This window comes from Solea senegalensis, linkage group LG5 (genome assembly GCF_019176455.1).
Source record: "Solea senegalensis isolate Sse05_10M linkage group LG5, IFAPA_SoseM_1, whole genome shotgun sequence".
NCBI lineage: Eukaryota > Metazoa > Chordata > Actinopteri > Pleuronectiformes > Soleidae > Solea > Solea senegalensis.
The window spans coordinates 24,042,663-24,061,895 of NC_058025.1; the positions used below are offsets into that span (position 1 = coordinate 24,042,663).

Genomic DNA, 19,233 nt, shown 5'->3' on the forward strand with positions numbered 1-19,233 from the left:
AAAACAACAACCCAGGACAACGCATTGTGTATCATAATTTACACCCTGCAGACAGCGATGATGGCTGCTTTGAAAGGGGTGTTATGGAGGTCACGCACATTAAGCTTAAGTAACCCTCACTGAAAAGTGGTTGAGGACAGCATTGTTCACTTTTACAATTCTTCCTATGCCATCACCATCACTACATCACAGCAGTTTCAGAGCCAAGCTCAACTCGGAGCAAGCCCGGGAACATAAAGAGATGATGGTGATCCTCTGCTGAGCAGGAATCATCAAACATGTCCTTGTTCGAGAGAGTCACTTTCTCAAATGGATAATAAATAAGCTGATGATCATTTTCACTTTCAGCATATGTTTAAGATTCAACATAACAACATATTCTTGAACAGAGATAAGAGACACAATGGTAGCTTGGATATGAGACCTTCTACTGTATCAACTGGGCATGGGGTGAGGGTGGGTTCCATCCTCTGAAATGAATGATGTCTGGGGGAAGCCAGGTGTCAAGGGGGACTCTGGTAAATGGCAGCATGTGGCAAGGTCACTTCTCCATTTGTCTGCCAGTGGGATGGTGAAGGGCCACTGCCTAGTGGAGGCCATAGCTTTGTGACTGCCTGACAACCCCCTGTGGCCCTGCAAGCAATGAGGGCCCTCCATCTTGTGTCACTGTGGGGATGTTTAGGACTGGCGTGGTGCAGAGTATAGTGCCCTCCCCTCCTTTTCAGTGCTTCTCTCCACCTCCCGGAAGCATCCATCACAGCATTCCCCAGTGGGGCGTGGGTAACGGATCGACTTTCCTCCGGAGCGCTAATCAATCCGACTCTCGCTGCCTCTCCCTGGGAACATTTATGGCCTGCCATAAAGCAGGCCTTTGGGGCATTACGGCACCCAGTAATCTTGCTAAGTGAGCAATATTTCCCATCTCTGGGGCTGCAGTTAGACGGGCTTGGGCCATAAATAGCAGAGTTAATCTGTGGCCATGACTTCTCGGCCAACCCTCAGCAGTCACAACCCCACTGGGGCCAGTTGGGAGCCACCCAGCGGCCAAGGTAAAACAACCTGTGAGACAAAAACAATGACATGGCCTTCACCGGAGAAGGTGTTGGATTGACTCCTCACCTTTTTCCTTCTCTGTAGTCTGCTCTGATGGAAAGAGTCACTCAGGGAGTATGCATCTATCATGGAAGATGTAGTGTTCGGTTTGAACTGATGCACCACTGTTGCTCCCTCTGTTAGACAGCGAGTTCATAAAGTATCTATGAAGAAAGCAGTTTGTCACTGTGCACTGACGCTCCAATTCAAAAGCTACTACAGACGAGTGGATTAAAGTCAGGCTGCACATAATGAAGAATAATTTTGATTTAAAACACACACGGCTGAATCTCTAGCCAATGTTATTCAAACAAATGATCAAGCTATGCATTAATGAGCTACCGCTTTTTGTGAAAATGGTTCAGTTGGGCAGTCAAACCTCTAATTCTAATCTTGCAAAGACACAAATCTGCTTTTGTTCACTTCATTTGCTTGAACATGAGCAACACAATTGCATCACATGATGTCACAGAAGTGAACGAGACAGTTAAAGTCTGAGAATGTCCGTCACTTGATTTGAATTTGTTGATTGTTTGTTGGCCGCTGGTAAGCAGTGGCATTAGTCCCAGGCCAGTAGTCACTCAAAGAACTCAATATCAGGGTGACGGTGTGTTCATGTAAAAAAGTAAACAAAAGTCAATATGTGCATACTGGATTAATTCCTCAAACACACCTTGGATATGTGCTGCAAACATCTTCACTAAGTATACAGGATGTCTTGCAAAGCGATCACCCTGCAGCTACATCTGGGGACTAAAATAACTCGAAAAATCTCAGTCAACTGCGGAGACGGATATTCAAATCACCTACTTTCAGATTGCGGCCCTATTAAAGGCTCGGCAAAGCTTGAATAGAGGAGACGACGCTTAATGGCACATGTGTGATTGCTCAACTGATCGCCATGTCTATTTCTGTATTGTCACACGTAGTTATGATAATTCTATAAGACGTTAAGTGAAAAGACAACGACCGGAAGAATAATGTGCACGTTAAAAGAGAGACATGAAAGGAAAACACTAAGACGAAGAATCCGGCTGCATTCTTTCAGACTTCCTGCCAAGGTCACTGAGTTCTTCTCATAGGGGAGCCACTTCCCCATTTTATGCCCAGCTGAGTTTAAACGGATATGTCGATGTGCTAGTATTTCTTCAAAACATCTTAAAACAGGCCGTTTTCTCTCAGGGCACCAGTGGGAGTTCCATATAGTAAAACAGAGAAGATAGAAGGTAAAGCTCGCCTTTGGTTGAGTGTTGCCAGAGGGCTACAGCAACCACCTCCCTTTCACCAATAACCGCTGCTGCTCGAGCTGATCCCATTCTATTATATTTTATTCCTACCCATCATGCATCAAACCGTCTCCCTGAGGTAGCTCACCTTTGAGCAGAGGCTCCCGTCTCTTTTTTCGCTGGAAGGCCAAGTCTCTGCATCACACCACGGGTGCAGGAGTCAAGGTCCTCAACCCTCAGCGCTCAGCAGCCCGAGCTCTGCTCAGCCAAAGCCCAAGGCTGCCTGCTTGTCAGTCAGGAAAGCTTGCTGACTTTTTTGTCTTTGGCTAGGGTCAGAAACCTGACATTGTTTTCCCATTCGGAGCAAGGCAGAAACATGACAGGTGTCCATGGAAACAACTTGCGTGCACATGTTTCCAGCTCTTTTAAGATTTCAGACGATGTTTTTAACAACTAAGGTCAATTTTCACTGTCCTGCCGTACCTCCTGGGCACCGAGGGTACAGAGAGGCATGATTTAATCAAACAGAGGGCAAATGAGGGATATTGTGAGGAAAAATAGTCACCCATTTAACATTGAGTTCAAGCAATGCTACGATAGAAAGAAGGATGAGGCAATGGCAAACTACTGCATGTGAAAATAGACAAGAGATGCCGATAAATCAATGCATTACATATGGCAGTGGCTGAAATCAATAGATTTAAAAGACAAAGAAAATGAACCTGAGGCAACTTAACCTCTTTAAAATCTATGATATGGAAATGAGGAGCCCTCACATTTTAGTTGACTGGGATATTTACACTATGTACTATACTGCACTTCAAACAGTGAACATATGTTTTAAATAGTAGCCAATTAATCAAACTTTCAAAACAATTCGAGGCTGTCGTTCACTTTCCAGGCAAGCTTTCATCACCAGGAAAGTCAGCTTCTTTCTTGTCAAGATGTGTGAGAGCGAGGCACAGAGGGCCTGAAAGCCTCTGACACGTTCTTTGATTCCTCCTTTGCTGTTCTTCATCTCATCCTTCCATGTCGTGTTTTAAGTAGCAACTAGCATGTAGCTGTTTGTGGTTAACCTGTGCTGATGACTACTGTCAAGTGGACTGTTCTTCCCTCTCCGTCCTCGTCTTTGAAGCAGCCTGTGGAGGCCACCTTTGGTTTTTCACAACTTGGCACCATCCAAAGTGGCTCTGTCAGAGTTCTTTGTAGACCAGCTCAGGCTCAGAGGGTTTCTGTGGTGCTGATGGGGCCCTGATTAATCCTGGAGTCCCATAAGTCACTGTTGTTGTTGCTGCTGAATGTCCTGGCCAAGCCTGAGTAATGTTCAGAGGTTCCCAAATCATTTCCACTTGTAGCAGGAATGTATCCCAACTACAATTGGATCCGTATGGTCTGGACGGCTGTCAAGAATGTCTTTCATCTTCTTCATGTATGGTAGCTCCCCCAGCAGGCAGAGTATGCACTTACCCTTTGTATATATGACCAATAAAAGCCCAATAACCGATGTAATCAACAACATTGGACACAGGGGCTGCACTGTAACTGGGACACAAGATTTGCCTGTTCCCCTGAAGAGATGTTATCACTGTAAGGCTCAGTAACCATGAACCTGTGATCTACTTCTACCCGGTGAGCAGGGATTTAAACTCCCTCACAGCTAAAAGAGGAGTAAGGAACATTAACTTTGTACATGGGACTCAGCCACAGAGGGGAAATTGGAAAAGAAGAGGCAGAGGAGGGATGCTATTCTTAGCACTGCCAGTGCTGCTGCACTCATAAAACGTTTGCTTTATCTCTCCCAACAATCAGTCTAATTATGTTCATTGGAGGAGTCCAATTAATCCTCTATTGTCAGCCGGCGTCTAAGTGTTTCTCTAACACTCACACTGCCACACACAGACATATAGGAATCTACAATTAACACTACCCAAATTTATTTAGTGCCACTTGCCTCAGCTTCTGACTCCCTGCAATTATGCCCAATCAATTCCACTAGGAGGTGACGGCAGAGCGGGGCACTGGGGGGGTCACTGTCATTTGCTTTGACTAACCTCTCTGCGCCGCCCAAAGGCCAGACGTGTCAGCGAGGTTGTCAGGAGGCAAGACGTACAAGCGATGCTCAGTGAATAGCGAACCACCTTCCAAATGGCCACTGCCCGCGGCGCTCCCATTGTAGACGTTAATTGAAAAACATGCATTGACATAGTAAAAAAAATAAATAAATAAAACACGTGGTTTCTGGACGTACATGGCAGGACCCAGTCTGGCCTGGCTGCTTCCCTCAAGGCTGAACGTGAAATGCCCACGTAACAAATTAACTGGAAGGATTGATGAATCTATAGCTTAAAAAATGGCCCAAAGCTGCATGTAAACGTGAATCTGCAAAACTGGAGTGGACTGCATCTGACTGTGGAGATGTTCTTGTTATTATGATGCTCACCTCATGCACATCCTGTGAGACACATGTGTGAATGTGACATCAGCAGCTGCAGCTTTCAACAATGCAGTTCAACACAGGAACAGCATATGTATATATATATATATATATATATATATACACATATACATATATATACATATACATATATACATGTATATATGTATATATGTATATATGTATATATGTACATACACATACATGTATATATATATATACACATTATATATGTATGTATATATATCTACATACATATATACACATATATATATATGCACATACATACACACATATATCCATATCTATATCTATACCTATATAGATATATACACACAAAGATCAGAGTCAGGTTGGCCTCCCTATAGCTAACACTTTGTCTCAATGCCAAAGCTCCACAGTGTGGGTAAAAACACCGGCAGGGTGAGTCTACTGACTGGAATAACCATGTTACAAACACTCTGTAAAACATCACTAATATTCAATGCCTCGCTGTCAGCTCTGAAGGGCAAAGGCACATGGGGGAACTGTGCAGCCAAGTGTGTGTTCCTCTCTGAGGCTCACTGCATCTGTAAGCGGAAGAGAAATATGAACAAGTGTGTGTGTGTGCGCTTTTGTGTGGGCATCACGACAAACAAAAAACCTCACTACCTGATTTTTGTTTTTTTAAGCTCAAAGCATTAATATTCTCACTGAGCCGTGTCAGCTACTGCAGCCAGACTGCGTTGCTTCCTCGCCACAGAAACAGCCGGTGGCACGTTCCTCACTAATCCACGCGGTGTATCGGATGATGGAGGCATCACTGGGCCTGATAACATCACTATGTCTCTGGCAGGATCAGCCTGAAGAGGCACCTAGTGGCTGAGGTCAGGCTAATGGCAGCAGATATCAGATCATGGCCTGTCACTGCATAAACCCTGCGCTTGTGTAATCCTCTGAAAATAGACACATTTAGAGCCAATGACGCTGGTGAAACTGTCAACATGCCAGCCATTGTGATGCTAATGAAAATCAATGTCAGGTGCTGACATGCGGTGCATGTATGTCAATGTCAGTATTCAAACACGTGCGAATAGAATATACAGCCCTATATGTATGTATATATATATATATATATATATATAAAAAAAAATCAGTATTTAGTAAACAGTAAAATGAAATTCATAAAAAGTCGTACATGCATCGATGTAACTAAGTGTAAAGCAGGTGTCTCCCCTTTCCAGTGATACTGAAAAAGTGACTGTGGAGCGTCTGAAGCTGAAAATGTTGCTGAGACACAGAGACAGACAATAAACAAAGTTATAAAAATACAGTGCTGCACCGATAGCCAGCGTTTCCCTTTTTTTATAAACATTGAACCTGTTAGAATCATTTTCACATGTCAACTGGCAGAGATCAAAAGTGCAAGTGGTCACGGAGAATCATTACATGAGGAGAAAACATACATTATACACAGAGAGAGTCTGCAGTTACTTCACCATACAGTATGATTGAAAGGTGTTGACACCTGCATGTCTGTTGTCAACTTCCTTTACTAACTAACTCTGCTTGCTGAGTGTCAAAGTGCTATGAGCTGTGTTACTGGGTGGGTGGCCTGCAAATTCAATTTTAAATATATAATATAAGGCCTGGATCATTGTTATAAGTGAAGCCAGCACTACAACTTTACTTTACTCTCTGAATATCCTGGTCATTTTATTCCTTTCTATAAAGATTTCCTACATATTTTGTATAAATATTGTTATGTGTGATCAAACCATAGCTTGATGTAAAAATGTAAATATACATTAAGGTTTTTGATCACGTGTGTCCATGAGAGCCGTCGGCGTTGACAGTATGTCCACTAAAAATAGCATTTGCCTCTTGACCCGAGTGCCTGTGGTTATTCTCTAGTGTAGTGTATCACTTTCACACCGACAACAGTAAAAGCGCCGGGCCCCCTGCACCGGTCTAGTCCAAACACAGTACCTTGGGATGCCTTCCACTTAAAACAAGCAGTGGGAGCACATTAACATTTCAAGGTATTATTTCAAACACTGGGGAAATTGCTGCTGAATATTTCATGTAAACCAGTTCAAGTCAAATATATCTCTCCGTTGCTGGAGCAGTGGCCGAGGTCGGAGTTGGCGGTTGGTGGGGAGGGAGGGGGGCCGGAGGCAAAATGATACCTAAGGGACCTGACCTGGGCCTTCAGAACAAGACTGCTGTGTACAGTGCTGCTCTGCATCAGTGTCAGAGGGGACCCCACTTTGAAGAGCAATTATACTACGACTACCAGCTCATTAATTAAACTGAGAGCCACCAGGCTAATTCAGCTCTGTGACCCCGCTGAACGTGTTCACAGCTCAGTGCGCTGCTCAGATATTATCCAATCAGTATTGCAACAATGCACCGCTAATTGGTGATGTTGTTATGTCTATGGATCAGTGTCACAGCCTTTGGCTTCAATCACATGTCACAGCTTCCAATTACACCCCGATGTCGCCCACTGTGCGCAGAGAGACGCCCGACTCCTACTGTAAGTCTGCGCGCGCGTGTAAACGAAAGGCCGCCGCACAGGTCGCGCGACAAAAGAAAAGAGACGCTAACATCTGCCCCGGCGCACGTTAATGAATAACAATATTTAAAACTATACTATAAACACTGAATGTTGTACAACAATAATAAGTTGAAGCTGTGACTGCAGACTGTTTGATGCCTTAATCTCTTCTACTCAGGGACCAGAGGATGAACCCTGACCCTTTTTCCCTCTGCAGGCTCAACCACAAAAACCACACCCTCCATCTGGATCCTGCTCCTCCGGGACTCTGCTATAGGGTCCCTGAGCCCCCCCCCCACACTCCTCCAAAACGCCTCAGGGTGTACATGCTCTGTTGTACAAAAGCAATCATTCTTAACACCCCACCTCCACTACCACCATACGCACACACACCCTCTCTTTGTTTTGCAAATGGCCTCTCCCTCATCATTTTACATACACACTCCAACCACTGAGCTCTGGGGACCATCCAGGAAGTAATTGTGGCTTTTGTGCATGTGCACCCCCCCCCACCTTTCCTCAAAGGAGCCACGCCTCCTTGTCAGCTGTCATCATATAACTGCCTGCAGACCCAGGGGCCTAATGACAGGATCTATAGTACATGAAAACACAATTATAGCCCTTGGATCAATTGCTACTGTGTGAATGGCCTTTAAAAGAAGAAAGGAACCTTACACATGTTGTCTGCTCGAAGGGATATATATACGTCTGAACAATATCCCCTAAATCACAACCTATTAAAATGCACAAAGACTCATATTTGAGGCTCAACACTTTAAATACACCCTACATCTTAAACTGGTGTTAAGCTAATTGCAGGACATGCTTGATGCAAGGAAATTCCTGCCTGATACTGATCCATCTGACCTTGTACAACAGTGCTGTTTTCTGCTTTAATGAGCCAACGTGAGGAGCAGCGCTTGCATACACAACCCACACACACACACACACACACATCATTATGTGTGGCGATGCAGTTTTTACGGCAATATTTTGCAGCAACATTAAGCATCCATTACAAGACGCTGCAGGAAACATGTTGATGGAACATGCAAAAGATCCACCGCCTGGGTTTAATACTGCGCACACACCGACATGCTTTACATTAGACAGTCAAAATGGCAGAAGAGGGGAGGAAAGGCCTCCTCGCATCTTTTTGAAGAAGCAACAGTGACCCCCAATGGACAATCAGATGCAGTCTGACGAAAGGGGTTATCACAGCATCATCCACCATCTCCTCATTTTAAGTCTGTGGATGCAATGACTCTGCAATGCAGCAGGGGTCAGTGTTGTATCACAGCAAAACTGAGCACGAGAGTGAAAAAGGGAGAGCGGCTGCAAAGATCACATCTGCCTCAGTGACATCACTAATCCTATTGAATCCATTTGAGCTAATGTGCAGCTTTGCTAGTCACCAACCCCCCCCACATCCCCCCCAGGCATGAAGCTATGAAAACGGGGCAGAGGTCTCGGCAAATCCTATTAATGTAGTGACCCTAATGGGCTAAAGTGGCACGGATGACACATAAGTGTTCATATCACTCCATCATAGCTACACACATGCATGCCTCGATACACAGAGGGACATGTGTTTACATCATAGACACACACAAGAGACACAAGAGAGGTTTGCAAAAGAGATGAACACACATTTAGCAAGAAAAGCAACAATTAAAGTCAATCTAATTAAATTGGTGTTAATTGAGATGATAATTAACTAAAAACCCCAAACTGGTGCATCTGTGACAAGAGGAGAATGAGGCATTTGTAAATAGCAGCAGAGTGCAGCAGCCTTCACTGCAGGAACACACCAGGATATGGTGTGGCCTCTCTATTGTCTAAGCCACTCTCAGGCCTGTCAAAACAAACAGGTCTGCACAAACAAAAGACCTCTCTCAACTGCAACTGTCAGTGAAGGCTCACAACTGCCACCCACTTCCATTTGCCCTAACAAACTCAAGATCCCCGCATCCTTAAAGCCTCCCGTGTGACTCGGCACCTAACGCCGGGCAGCTGTCAGCCTCTGCACAACCGGACCTGACCTAGGACCAAGCTGAGTTACTGTGATGTGGCACTGTGGACACCTGAGGATTCCCCACATTGTTACTGCCTTTGGCCATATTTTTTATTTATTGAAGCAGCAGAAACACACAAATGACAGAGATCTGATTTCATGACCCAAAACATCCCACAATTCCTGAATGAACTAGTGCAACACACTCTGGCTTTAATATCAGGAAACACTTTCTTTTTCTTTTCTTTTTTTGCTTTCCTAGGGATTTGTTTGTGTGGAAGAGAGCACAAAAAAGTGAACTACTATTACACGGCGACAATCATTTAGAAACTGCAACTGGGCTAAAGATGGATATCTACCACTAAACCATATCAGGTACTCTTTAACCTCACTAATACAAGCGGGTGACACAATCTGACACTGCTCTGTGTTTCCCTGAACTGTGACACCTGTTATTCTCTGTGCTTCTGTCTTCCTGAGGCTGCACATGTATACGTCTTCACACAGCAGCCGCAGTGTTTTCTTTCTCGTTTACATCCGTTTGTGATAAGCTTCTTATCTTAACCTTTTTGATAAAAAAAAAAGAAGAAGAAGAAGAAGAAGAAGAAGAAGAAAAAAGCGTTTGACGATAAATCAGACCTCACACGACTCGCAGCTCTAACTCTGAAGAGCTACTTCGCAGAGAGCATTAGCAGGAGCAATACGACCCTAGACAGCAGAGATTTCCTCGGGCACAGATTCTGAACCGCTCTCTAAACATTACTGTAATATAAACCACGATGATACTGTAAATCATAAAGCACAAGGTGTAATAAAGTGGCTCTCCCTGCTGTCTGCTCTAGTTAAACATCTACCAGGGGCAATAGATCTGTTGCTATAGCTACTGATTCTCCAGTAGATGCAAAACTGGAATATGATGTAGCCTGGGAGGTCCCTCTTTAATAAATTACTGTACAGGAAAAAAGAAAGTAATCACAAGTAGCCATCTGGCACAGTGCAGAAAAATAATGTCCTGACAAATTTATTATGGCTAACATCTTTCTCCCGAGTCCAAAATTTAAAGAGCTCTGTAAAAATATTGCACCACAATAAATAAATAAAATGAACATTGCTGTGAAATTAAACTCTTACCTTGTACAGTAATATCAGACAGCACACAGTGTATCCAGGAGTTGCTCTCCGCCTCTGTTACCTAGTCCAATCCCAGCATGCAATAGCCCTGGCTCTGATGGAGCATGACTTTAGATCCCTGCTAATTTAATGTTCCAAGGCCTAATTGTCCCCAGAGTGGCTGCTCTGAGGTAGCCCTGCTCTATCTCAATGGCTATGGCTTGTTAAAAGTGATGGTGTGTGTGTGTGTGTGTGTGTGTGGATACAATAGAGCAGCCTGGCCAAGAACCTTACATGGCCTGACATTAATCACTGTGCACTGTCCAATGTAATATTCACCTGGCTAAGCACAGAGGGTGCAGAGGTTGGCGAGGTTTGGCCGGTCTGTGTCATTCTCATCCCTTTATTTCCAGCTCTATTTCAGTCTCTCTCTGTCTTTCAACTGACTTCTCTCCCCCTCCCCCCCTCGCTCCTCCTCTCCTCTGGTCTCAGGCCCTGGAGGCTTTGGCTGCAGCTGTGTGTGATGGATCTTGACGAGAAATCCTGTAAGAGCTTTATATTCCTGGAGGTTGCACTTGGACACACTGGAAAACATTTTTTCAGGTGTTTCCACTAAATCTTGGTTTGATGAAATCGCTCCACTATGGGTTGCATTTATCATAACCACATTTACAATCTAACCCCCGTTATCGGGAAATCTCTTCATCCGTGTATGGCGCACGTATTCCATTCTGGCATACCCGGTCGTCACAAGAATGAACACCACCATCCAGTTTACAAACTTCAACTCCAACCATGTGGGTCTGGTTCAGACTGGGACCCAATTCAACTGCAACCCTTCCCACAAGCAGTCGCAAAATCTGTCTGTGCCCCCCGACTCCATTTCAACACCAGTGGGACTGTTCCCTCATCCTTTCCCATCTTTCCCCTGGCGTTCTGTGCAAAGTCAACACGCCAGCCCCAGTGGAAACCCGCGGGGACGAGTTTGGCTCCTCGCACTAAATCCACTGTGGTCAGACTGTCTGCTGAGCAAAAAATAGATGGCATTTAGGAAACTTGAAAACACACACACACACACACACACACACAGGAGAAAGGTGCATGCTCTCAATCACTTATTCATACAGGAAAATCATCGCAGCGACAGGAGAACAGCGGACTACTGACGTTCTCCCTAAAAAGCTCGCGTGTGCCAGTTTGGCCACAAGTCGATTTGCAGAAATCCTTTTTTTTAATTATTATTATTAAATTTCTTATGATCTTAATGATAATATTATTATTAGTGGGCTCTCCAATCTGCCAAGTGTGTAGTCCTGCACCTTTCAAGTGCATGTTGGCCGCAGAGCAGCGCTGCCATGCCAGATTACTCGTGTGTGTGATTCCCACAGTGACAATATTTTTAAAGTTGTTACACACGAGAACATACTGTGCAGATAATCTGTGACGGAAGTGAAAACTAATATATACGTGTGTATATATAGCAAAGTCAATTTAGGAAAGCTCATTCTAATATAAAGAATAGAAAAAAAGAAAATTGCATTTATTATCTGGACATGAGCAGAGTTTCTACTGCATTAATATCTAAATAATTGATTTTCATCCCGTTTTCATCCCGTCATCACAGCTGTCAGTTGTGCGCGTGTTCCTCAGCTAACATGCCTTTGATGAGGCACAGGCAGTTGCTGTATCTGCCATGTTGCCGTGCCTCATGTGCGTGTGTACGTTTCAAGCAGCTTACTAATTCTCTAATTGATCTGTCAAGGTCTATTACAACAAGTTCCCCCTCCACTCTTTTGTGCCTGTCTACTCACACATACGCCGTGCCTGCAGACACCTCTGCAGTGCATCTCATTATCCACTCATCTAATAATGCTCTTTGTTAAATTGCAGCGTTAACCTGAGTATGAGCCTTTTTTCTATCACATTGTCTTCCGACCCTATAATCACATCACATCGAGGACTTGATATTTTAGGGTTGATCTCATTACAAGTTCAAAATTAGACAGTGTTTCAGTTTCTATGAACCAGAACAACAAAAGAAAGCAGTGGAATTATTTTCCTGAAACTTTTCTTTGTGTTTTTGTCTTGCTTCACTAGCACATTGTTGCTGTTGCATGCATCTGTCACATTTTATGCACTACAGATTTAAACATGACTTTTGTTTTTAAAGGTTTCGTTCCCTTTGACTGTTTTCTGTGATACGAGTCAACAATGGTAAATTGCAGCTCTGTGACTTGAGCCAGTGGAGATGATTCACCTTTATCTCAGGTTTAAATTGGCTGAAAGCAAGGTGAGCCAGGACAGATAGTCTGCTGGGCATTTCCTGAGCGGAGCTGCTACTGCTCAGGGTCGCTGCTCCCCAGATAACAACCAGCCTTCTGTTATCAGTCATCCTGATCATCCGGCTGTTTCCACTGCCTCGACGCCGATGGGGCAGCGGGGGCCCTTGTGTCCATCACAGCTCTGCGTCTGCCCCTGAACTATGCTCCGGTGCGCCGTTAATGCCCCGGCTAATCTGATCTGTCTGCGGCTGGATTACAGTTTATAAACACACCTAGATATGAAGCCGGAGGAGTAATCCAGCTACAGTGGCTGCAGTATGACAGGTGCAGGCAAGACACTGGCCTCATGTCCACAGGCAGATAGTGAGGGATTGGCCTGAGGGGGTAGAATAATAGAGTGTAGTGTCCGGAGGTGTTTACCTGTATTGTTGGTATGGTGTGTGCTGCACAGTGTATCGTGCTGCTGGACTCGTGGACAGGCGAGCGTGCTGCTTGAGCAAGTCAGCGTTATGTGTTATTCATGATATAAAAAAGCATCCTGAAGGGCAAAGGCACAATGCTCGGTAACCTGCGAGCTCTTTCTGGTGTCTTAGAGAAGAGGATCCATTCATTCATTCATCCACTAACCCTAAACCTTTATAAACTTAATGCAAGTGACAGAAAACAGATGACAATATTTCCATATAGAGACAGAGATAAGAAAAAGCCACAACTTAAAATCAGCAAAACACCAGGTTTTATAAAACACTAAATAACACCACTGCAACTTCGCGCCTAAAACTTTGAATTTATATGGGTAACTACTTTTAACAGGGATTCATAAGGAAGGCAAAGATCCTTATGAAGAACCTAATGTTCCTCACACAGGCCGTTATCATTATTGAGCACTAATCATAAAATAATAACTGCAATTACAGCCAATAGACTTAAAGACAGTGTGCCCATTATAATAGATAATGATCAATGTGGATTCATTCCAGGTAGTTTACTGCCAGACAGCATTAGACAGACTCTAAATATAATAGACTGTGCACAGAAGATTAATACAGATCTTTGGCTTTTAACTGGGTGATGTGCCGGATGTGATTTTGTTTCCATGAAAATTATAATAGATGCCTCGGAACATTTAGATTCGAGGTTAATAAAGCAAATTCTAGAAGATTTCTAATCCATAAAAATAACCTCTTAAATGATAATAAAAACATAGTAAATCAAAGGAAAGTGTGCATATTGATTATTCTTACTTCATGTGGTTGACTGGAGATCAAACAAAAGTCAATTCTGTTATTAAACCACTCTTTGTGTTTTCTCACTGGATCAATAAGAGCAATCTTTTGTTATTGCTGCTCTGACACAGCAGCTCCTGTCCGGCGGCGAGCTTCTGGCACCCTGAGGTGCTTTGAGCAGAGCAACACTACCTCGACTGTGGATCATAGTGGGTGACAAGCACTCACGACAACTCCAAGGGGGGAAGAAAAAAGAAAAAGGAGAGCGGAACTAAGCTGAATACTTTGAGAGAGGGGGCAGCCTGGAGGAAAAAGTAACTGCTCCAAGTGATGCTGGATTGGTGCCTGAGAGTACAACACAGCAGCGTATTTATTATGACACTGTAATAGAATTCATAAATGACCTATCACATGTATTAAAAATCAGATTAGGGAGGAAATACCCGTTTTAAAACCCATATGGCTGCTCCACGTCCCGCAGGACAATAAAGTCTTTATGGGTGCACAGCCATCACATCTCACGCTCATGTCCCCCTTGTTTCATGGAGGGATTTACATTATGTCTTCATTGTAGACGTTAACAGCGATGTGTGTGTGTGAAGTGAACTGGGATTCATACACGCTTAAAGTCCACAGAAGACGCTGATTTCATCTGGAAACACATTTTGTATGGATGGGAATCCACACATCAGCTGCATGAAGCACATGTTTTTTTTTATGACTGGGACTGGGGTGTTGTCTCACACCATAAATGTCACTCCTAAAACAAAGTTGTTACATACGTCAGTACGATGTGCCGTGTGTTCTTTGTTTGTAGAGAGCTACGGGGAAGAGCAGGTGGGAAGATACTTAAGAGACAAAAAAAAAAATGTAAACAAAGCTTTAGCCGAGCACCTAGTGACTAATGAGAGAGGTTGAGCCACCGGCGCAGGATGTGAAAAGCTGTGTAGTCTCTGCCTCTTGACTTTTATGAATTCGAGGAACAACATTTCTCTCAAGACGAGTGGAAATAACATAAAATATGAATCAAAAAACAGTTTTGGGTTCACTTTCCCACCAGGATTTGGGCTGCTTTCAAACTCTTTGCACTAACTTAATCTCCCAGGGAACAGTCAAAGTTACAATAAGAGATTCGGCTCCGCGGATGTGATAAGGTTTTTAAGACAGCGGCAGTTCGCTGATATAATGGACTTATTATTTGGACTGGGATGTAGATGATGTAGATCTGGGTGAATTAAGTGCAGCTGATTGCACTTACAAATGTGGATAAGATCATCAGCCTAATACATCACTTCTAACTTGTCTCTTAGCAAACTAAATATCACAGCTAAACTCATTTTCAGCCATGTTAACTTCCTGAGGAAATCTTATCTAAGAGAGATATTTTTGTCCGTGGAGGCCTCAAGGCTACACAGCCTCATTATTTAGTTTGGCTTCCTGACTACATTTCCCCTCTTATCCTCAACAGCACTATGGTGGATCTTGGCATCCAACAGGAGCATAAAAACATCCTCCCATTTAAACAACTGTTAACACATAGATGGGCTATCTCACGAGGACAGACTCCGAGTCTGAGGGCTGCACAGCATGCTTAAAGCTGGGGATCCTGGCAGTCCTAGATCTGCATAAACAAACAGAAAACCACGAAGAGGAGAACAAGGACAGGACTGTAGCGTAAACTAGGGATTAATATTTTCCCCCAGAATTTAGATGTATTAAAAAGGCCACTCAGAGGAACGTGTGGCTTGCACTGTTGTTTGTGTAGCGGTTAATTAAATACTACTAAATTAAAGGTGTGCGTGAGTGATTGTTCGTCTGTATGTGTTGGCCCTGCGATGGACTGGCGACTTGTCCTCCGCCTTTACCGCTATGTCAGCTGGGCCTGGCACCAGCAGCCCCGCGACTGTCATGTGGAGGACAATGAATGAATGAAATGAGATGTGTTAAATGAACCCTGGGAAATAAGTGTCTGTGTATTTAAAGCCCAGGTAATTTCAGACAAGGGCGGGCATAATTGTCCAGCTTGATAACATTAAAGAGGATAATAATAGATAATAGAGGCACAATCTATCTCCTGGCAGTGGTTTTTGATATGAGCAGTGACTACATCACCAGTAGCAGACGTCTTTGTCCTTCCACAAGTTGTTAATGACATGAAAACCCTTTGTCAGTCTATATTTTAGCTGAAGGCAAGTGGTCTAAACATAGCTGCCTGTACGCAAATCTATTCCTGCCAATCACAGGGCGGGGAATTATTGATTGACACTAGGGAATATATATTATTTTTTCCCCATTTCCCTTTACTCATCATTAGATTTCCCTAGAGTAAACCCACGGTCAGCAGCACACTAACTATCTGTTTATGATACACTAACACGTGTCACTCTCGTCTCCTCTTAAAACAGTAGTGCACGACTTTTACATTTAAACAGTGTCTGTGTCACAATCAAACTGTTGCCGATTGAGTTTGCACACGAGCCTCTCACTATCTCTCGGTGGTGTTAAGATTCGTTTCAGAGCCGGAGCGACGGAGGCAGCGGCGACACCTCACGAGTAAAGCCGAGACAGCTGCAAACTGATTACGCCGCACAAAATAATGCTCCCTCAGTCAGGTCTAATAATATAGTTGAGCTGATCCTGTTTTCGGATGAAGGATGCGCCACACAAATAATGTGACATCATTTTCTCTTCGTGGAGAGCAAAGAGCGGCGGAATAACAATGTCAGGTATGCACTGTACTGTAGGCTTTACGTTTAAGCAAACTCAAGGCACAGCCAAGGCTACTGTTGTGTGTCTCACCACTGGTCTGGGTGTGGGTGGTCTATTTTACTGCAGTGTTATTGCTGAACTCAATAAATGTCTTCATGGTCACAACTGGCAAGTAGTCTATAGAGACTATAGAAACACAAGGGCTTTCATTTTAAGAGTAAGTTAGAGACGTTTCTTACCGAGAATAACTTAACAATATAGCACAGGTACACATAAGTACAGGTCCAGGGACCATAATGCAAAAGGTTAGAGCTGCCATGTATTGACAAAGTGCTCTAAGTAATACAGATAACGCATAAAGTCACTTTGAACAGCAGGAGTAGACAGACAGCTCATGTCCAGAGTAACTACCAGCCACAGAAGCCGGTAAATCGGTGCCACATTTCGGTACTTGAAATGTCTGGGAACGTGAGAGCTACTCGTCACGAGACTACGAGAGCACGACAGCAATAATGGCGAGCCGAATTTTATGTATCTTTTTTTTTGTTGTTGTGGAAGAGAGAGGTCTTGTTGTTGTTGATGTTTATTCATTTACTGTTCTTAAATATTCTTAATAAAAAACTGGGTAACACTTTAGATTAGGGAACCTAGTTAATTCACTATTAACTAGGTGCTCACTAACATGCATAAATAGCACACTAGCCCTTTATTAGTCATTATTAAGCACATATTAACACCTTATTCTACATAACCTTATTCTACCTCTATTACAAGATTGTTCCTGATTAAGGTGTTAATATGTGCTTAATAATTACTAATAAAGGACTGGTGTGCTACTTATATGCATGTTAGTAAGCACCTAGTTAATGGTGAATATGTGTTCTAAATCTAAAGTGTTACCAAAAACTGAAACTGAGAAGTGTGGACTCTGTTTTACAACTGAAAAACATTTTAAAAAGGTACCGAAATCCAGATATAAATACTGGTACAGTATTGGTTCAATTATGAACGGTACCCAACCCTATAAACAACAAGAGATGACGTGGAGCGCGGGACAGTGCAGTGCCATGCAGCGTTTAATGCTTGGAAGTACCGACATGACTTTGAGTTTGACTGAGTGACAAACAACATTTTATCTACAGCAAAAGATTCCACTTCAAAAGAGTAGAAACACAAAAATAACTGTATTTTATATGCAGAAATATAAGGAAGAAAGACTTTGCTTTATTAAAATATGGTGGAATGTGCAGAAAACAGGTTTAAATGTTTAATTTAATTCCATTTTTGTTTGACGCAATGTGTATAAAGTTAAAAGATTGAAACTAATAAGAAAGAATAGAATTAGGCTGAAAGGTCTATTGCTTTATAGCATATTCAGGTTGGGCATCATGTTTTTGAAAATAACTAAGTCAAGTAATCAGTAAAGTAACTGGATGACTTTCTTGGATAAGTAATCAGTTACTTGACCGACACTGACCACAATGTAAGAAACATCAGTACCAACTACAAAATGGTCCTGTTGACAAAACCTCGGCCAAACAAAGATTCTACACAAGTCCACTGGGCAATGAGCTGCGTGACATTGTTCCAAATCATCTATTTCAAACACAAACAAAGACAAGATAAACCAAGATAATAACAGACACCATTTTCAAAGCGATTGGCAATAGAAAGTGTATTTTTGCCAGCACTAAATGGGCTAAAGCTCCACCTGACAGCCATTAGCAGAGGAATTGGAAGAGCATTTTTCTCTTCACTGCTTAACACAAAGCTCTCAAATTAGCTGAAGTTATCTTCTAACAACATCAGCACTAGAATACTAAGGAATACTGACTGTAACTTCAAAAGTGACAAAAGATGTGAGACACAGTTCATGATATTCAACTTTTTTCTGACAGAAGCAGCAGCAGGATGAAGAATATAGAACACTTCCCTGCTTCTTTGTCAAGGAACAGCTTCATTTATCAGCAACACAAATCGAGGCTACATGAAGTAGAAGAAATTCACACTCACCATTTTGTTCTTCTTGGAGTACGTCCTCTTCAGCAGCCGCTCGTTCATCCTCTCCTGCTCTCGCTGGGCGTGGTGGAGGAAGCCGTTCTCCAGGGGATCCACCACTGGCTGGACGTTCTCATCCTCCTCCTCCGCCACCTCCTCGTCCTCCTTCTTCTGCCGCTTCGCGACCTTCTTCTCCTTCCAGCGCTCCTTCTTCTCCTGCGAGTTGGCGACTCTGGTCTTCTTCTGCGGGAGGAAGTGGGGAGATAAACTAATTAGAAGGAGTGTTCCACATGCTGAGTAGACAACCCGGGCCGCTTTGACATTTGTAGCAGGAGAAGCACAGGTGTTCCTGATTAACACTAACGACCGCACTGATTCAGGTCAAATAAGTCCTGAGTGTGACAGTGAGAGAGCAAGTATCCACGCAGGGAGGAAGCTAAAGGGAACTTTGTCATCATTCATTTGATTATTTGCACCTGTGCTTTTGTGAAAAAGGCATATATATATATATATATATATATATTATAATTAAATAAACAGAAATCATTTTACCTCACATTTTACCTCACCTCTCATTACATTACACAGACGCTCTTGCACTGC

At 43.2% G+C, this 19,233-nt stretch overlaps 1 protein-coding gene across 10 annotated transcripts in view; it reads right to left on the reverse strand.

The window, feature by feature from the left end:
* fbrsl1 (fibrosin-like 1) overlaps nt 1-19,233 on the reverse strand; it is a 286,283-nt gene that overhangs the window by 175,103 nt on the left and 91,947 nt on the right. For all 10 annotated transcript variants that reach the window (XM_044026552.1, XM_044026553.1, XM_044026549.1 and 7 more), the window contains exon 2: nt 18,646-18,873. In XM_044026552.1, coding sequence (XP_043882487.1) covers nt 18,646-18,873 — 228 coding nt within the window. The remainder of the gene's footprint in view (nt 1-18,645; nt 18,874-19,233) is intronic.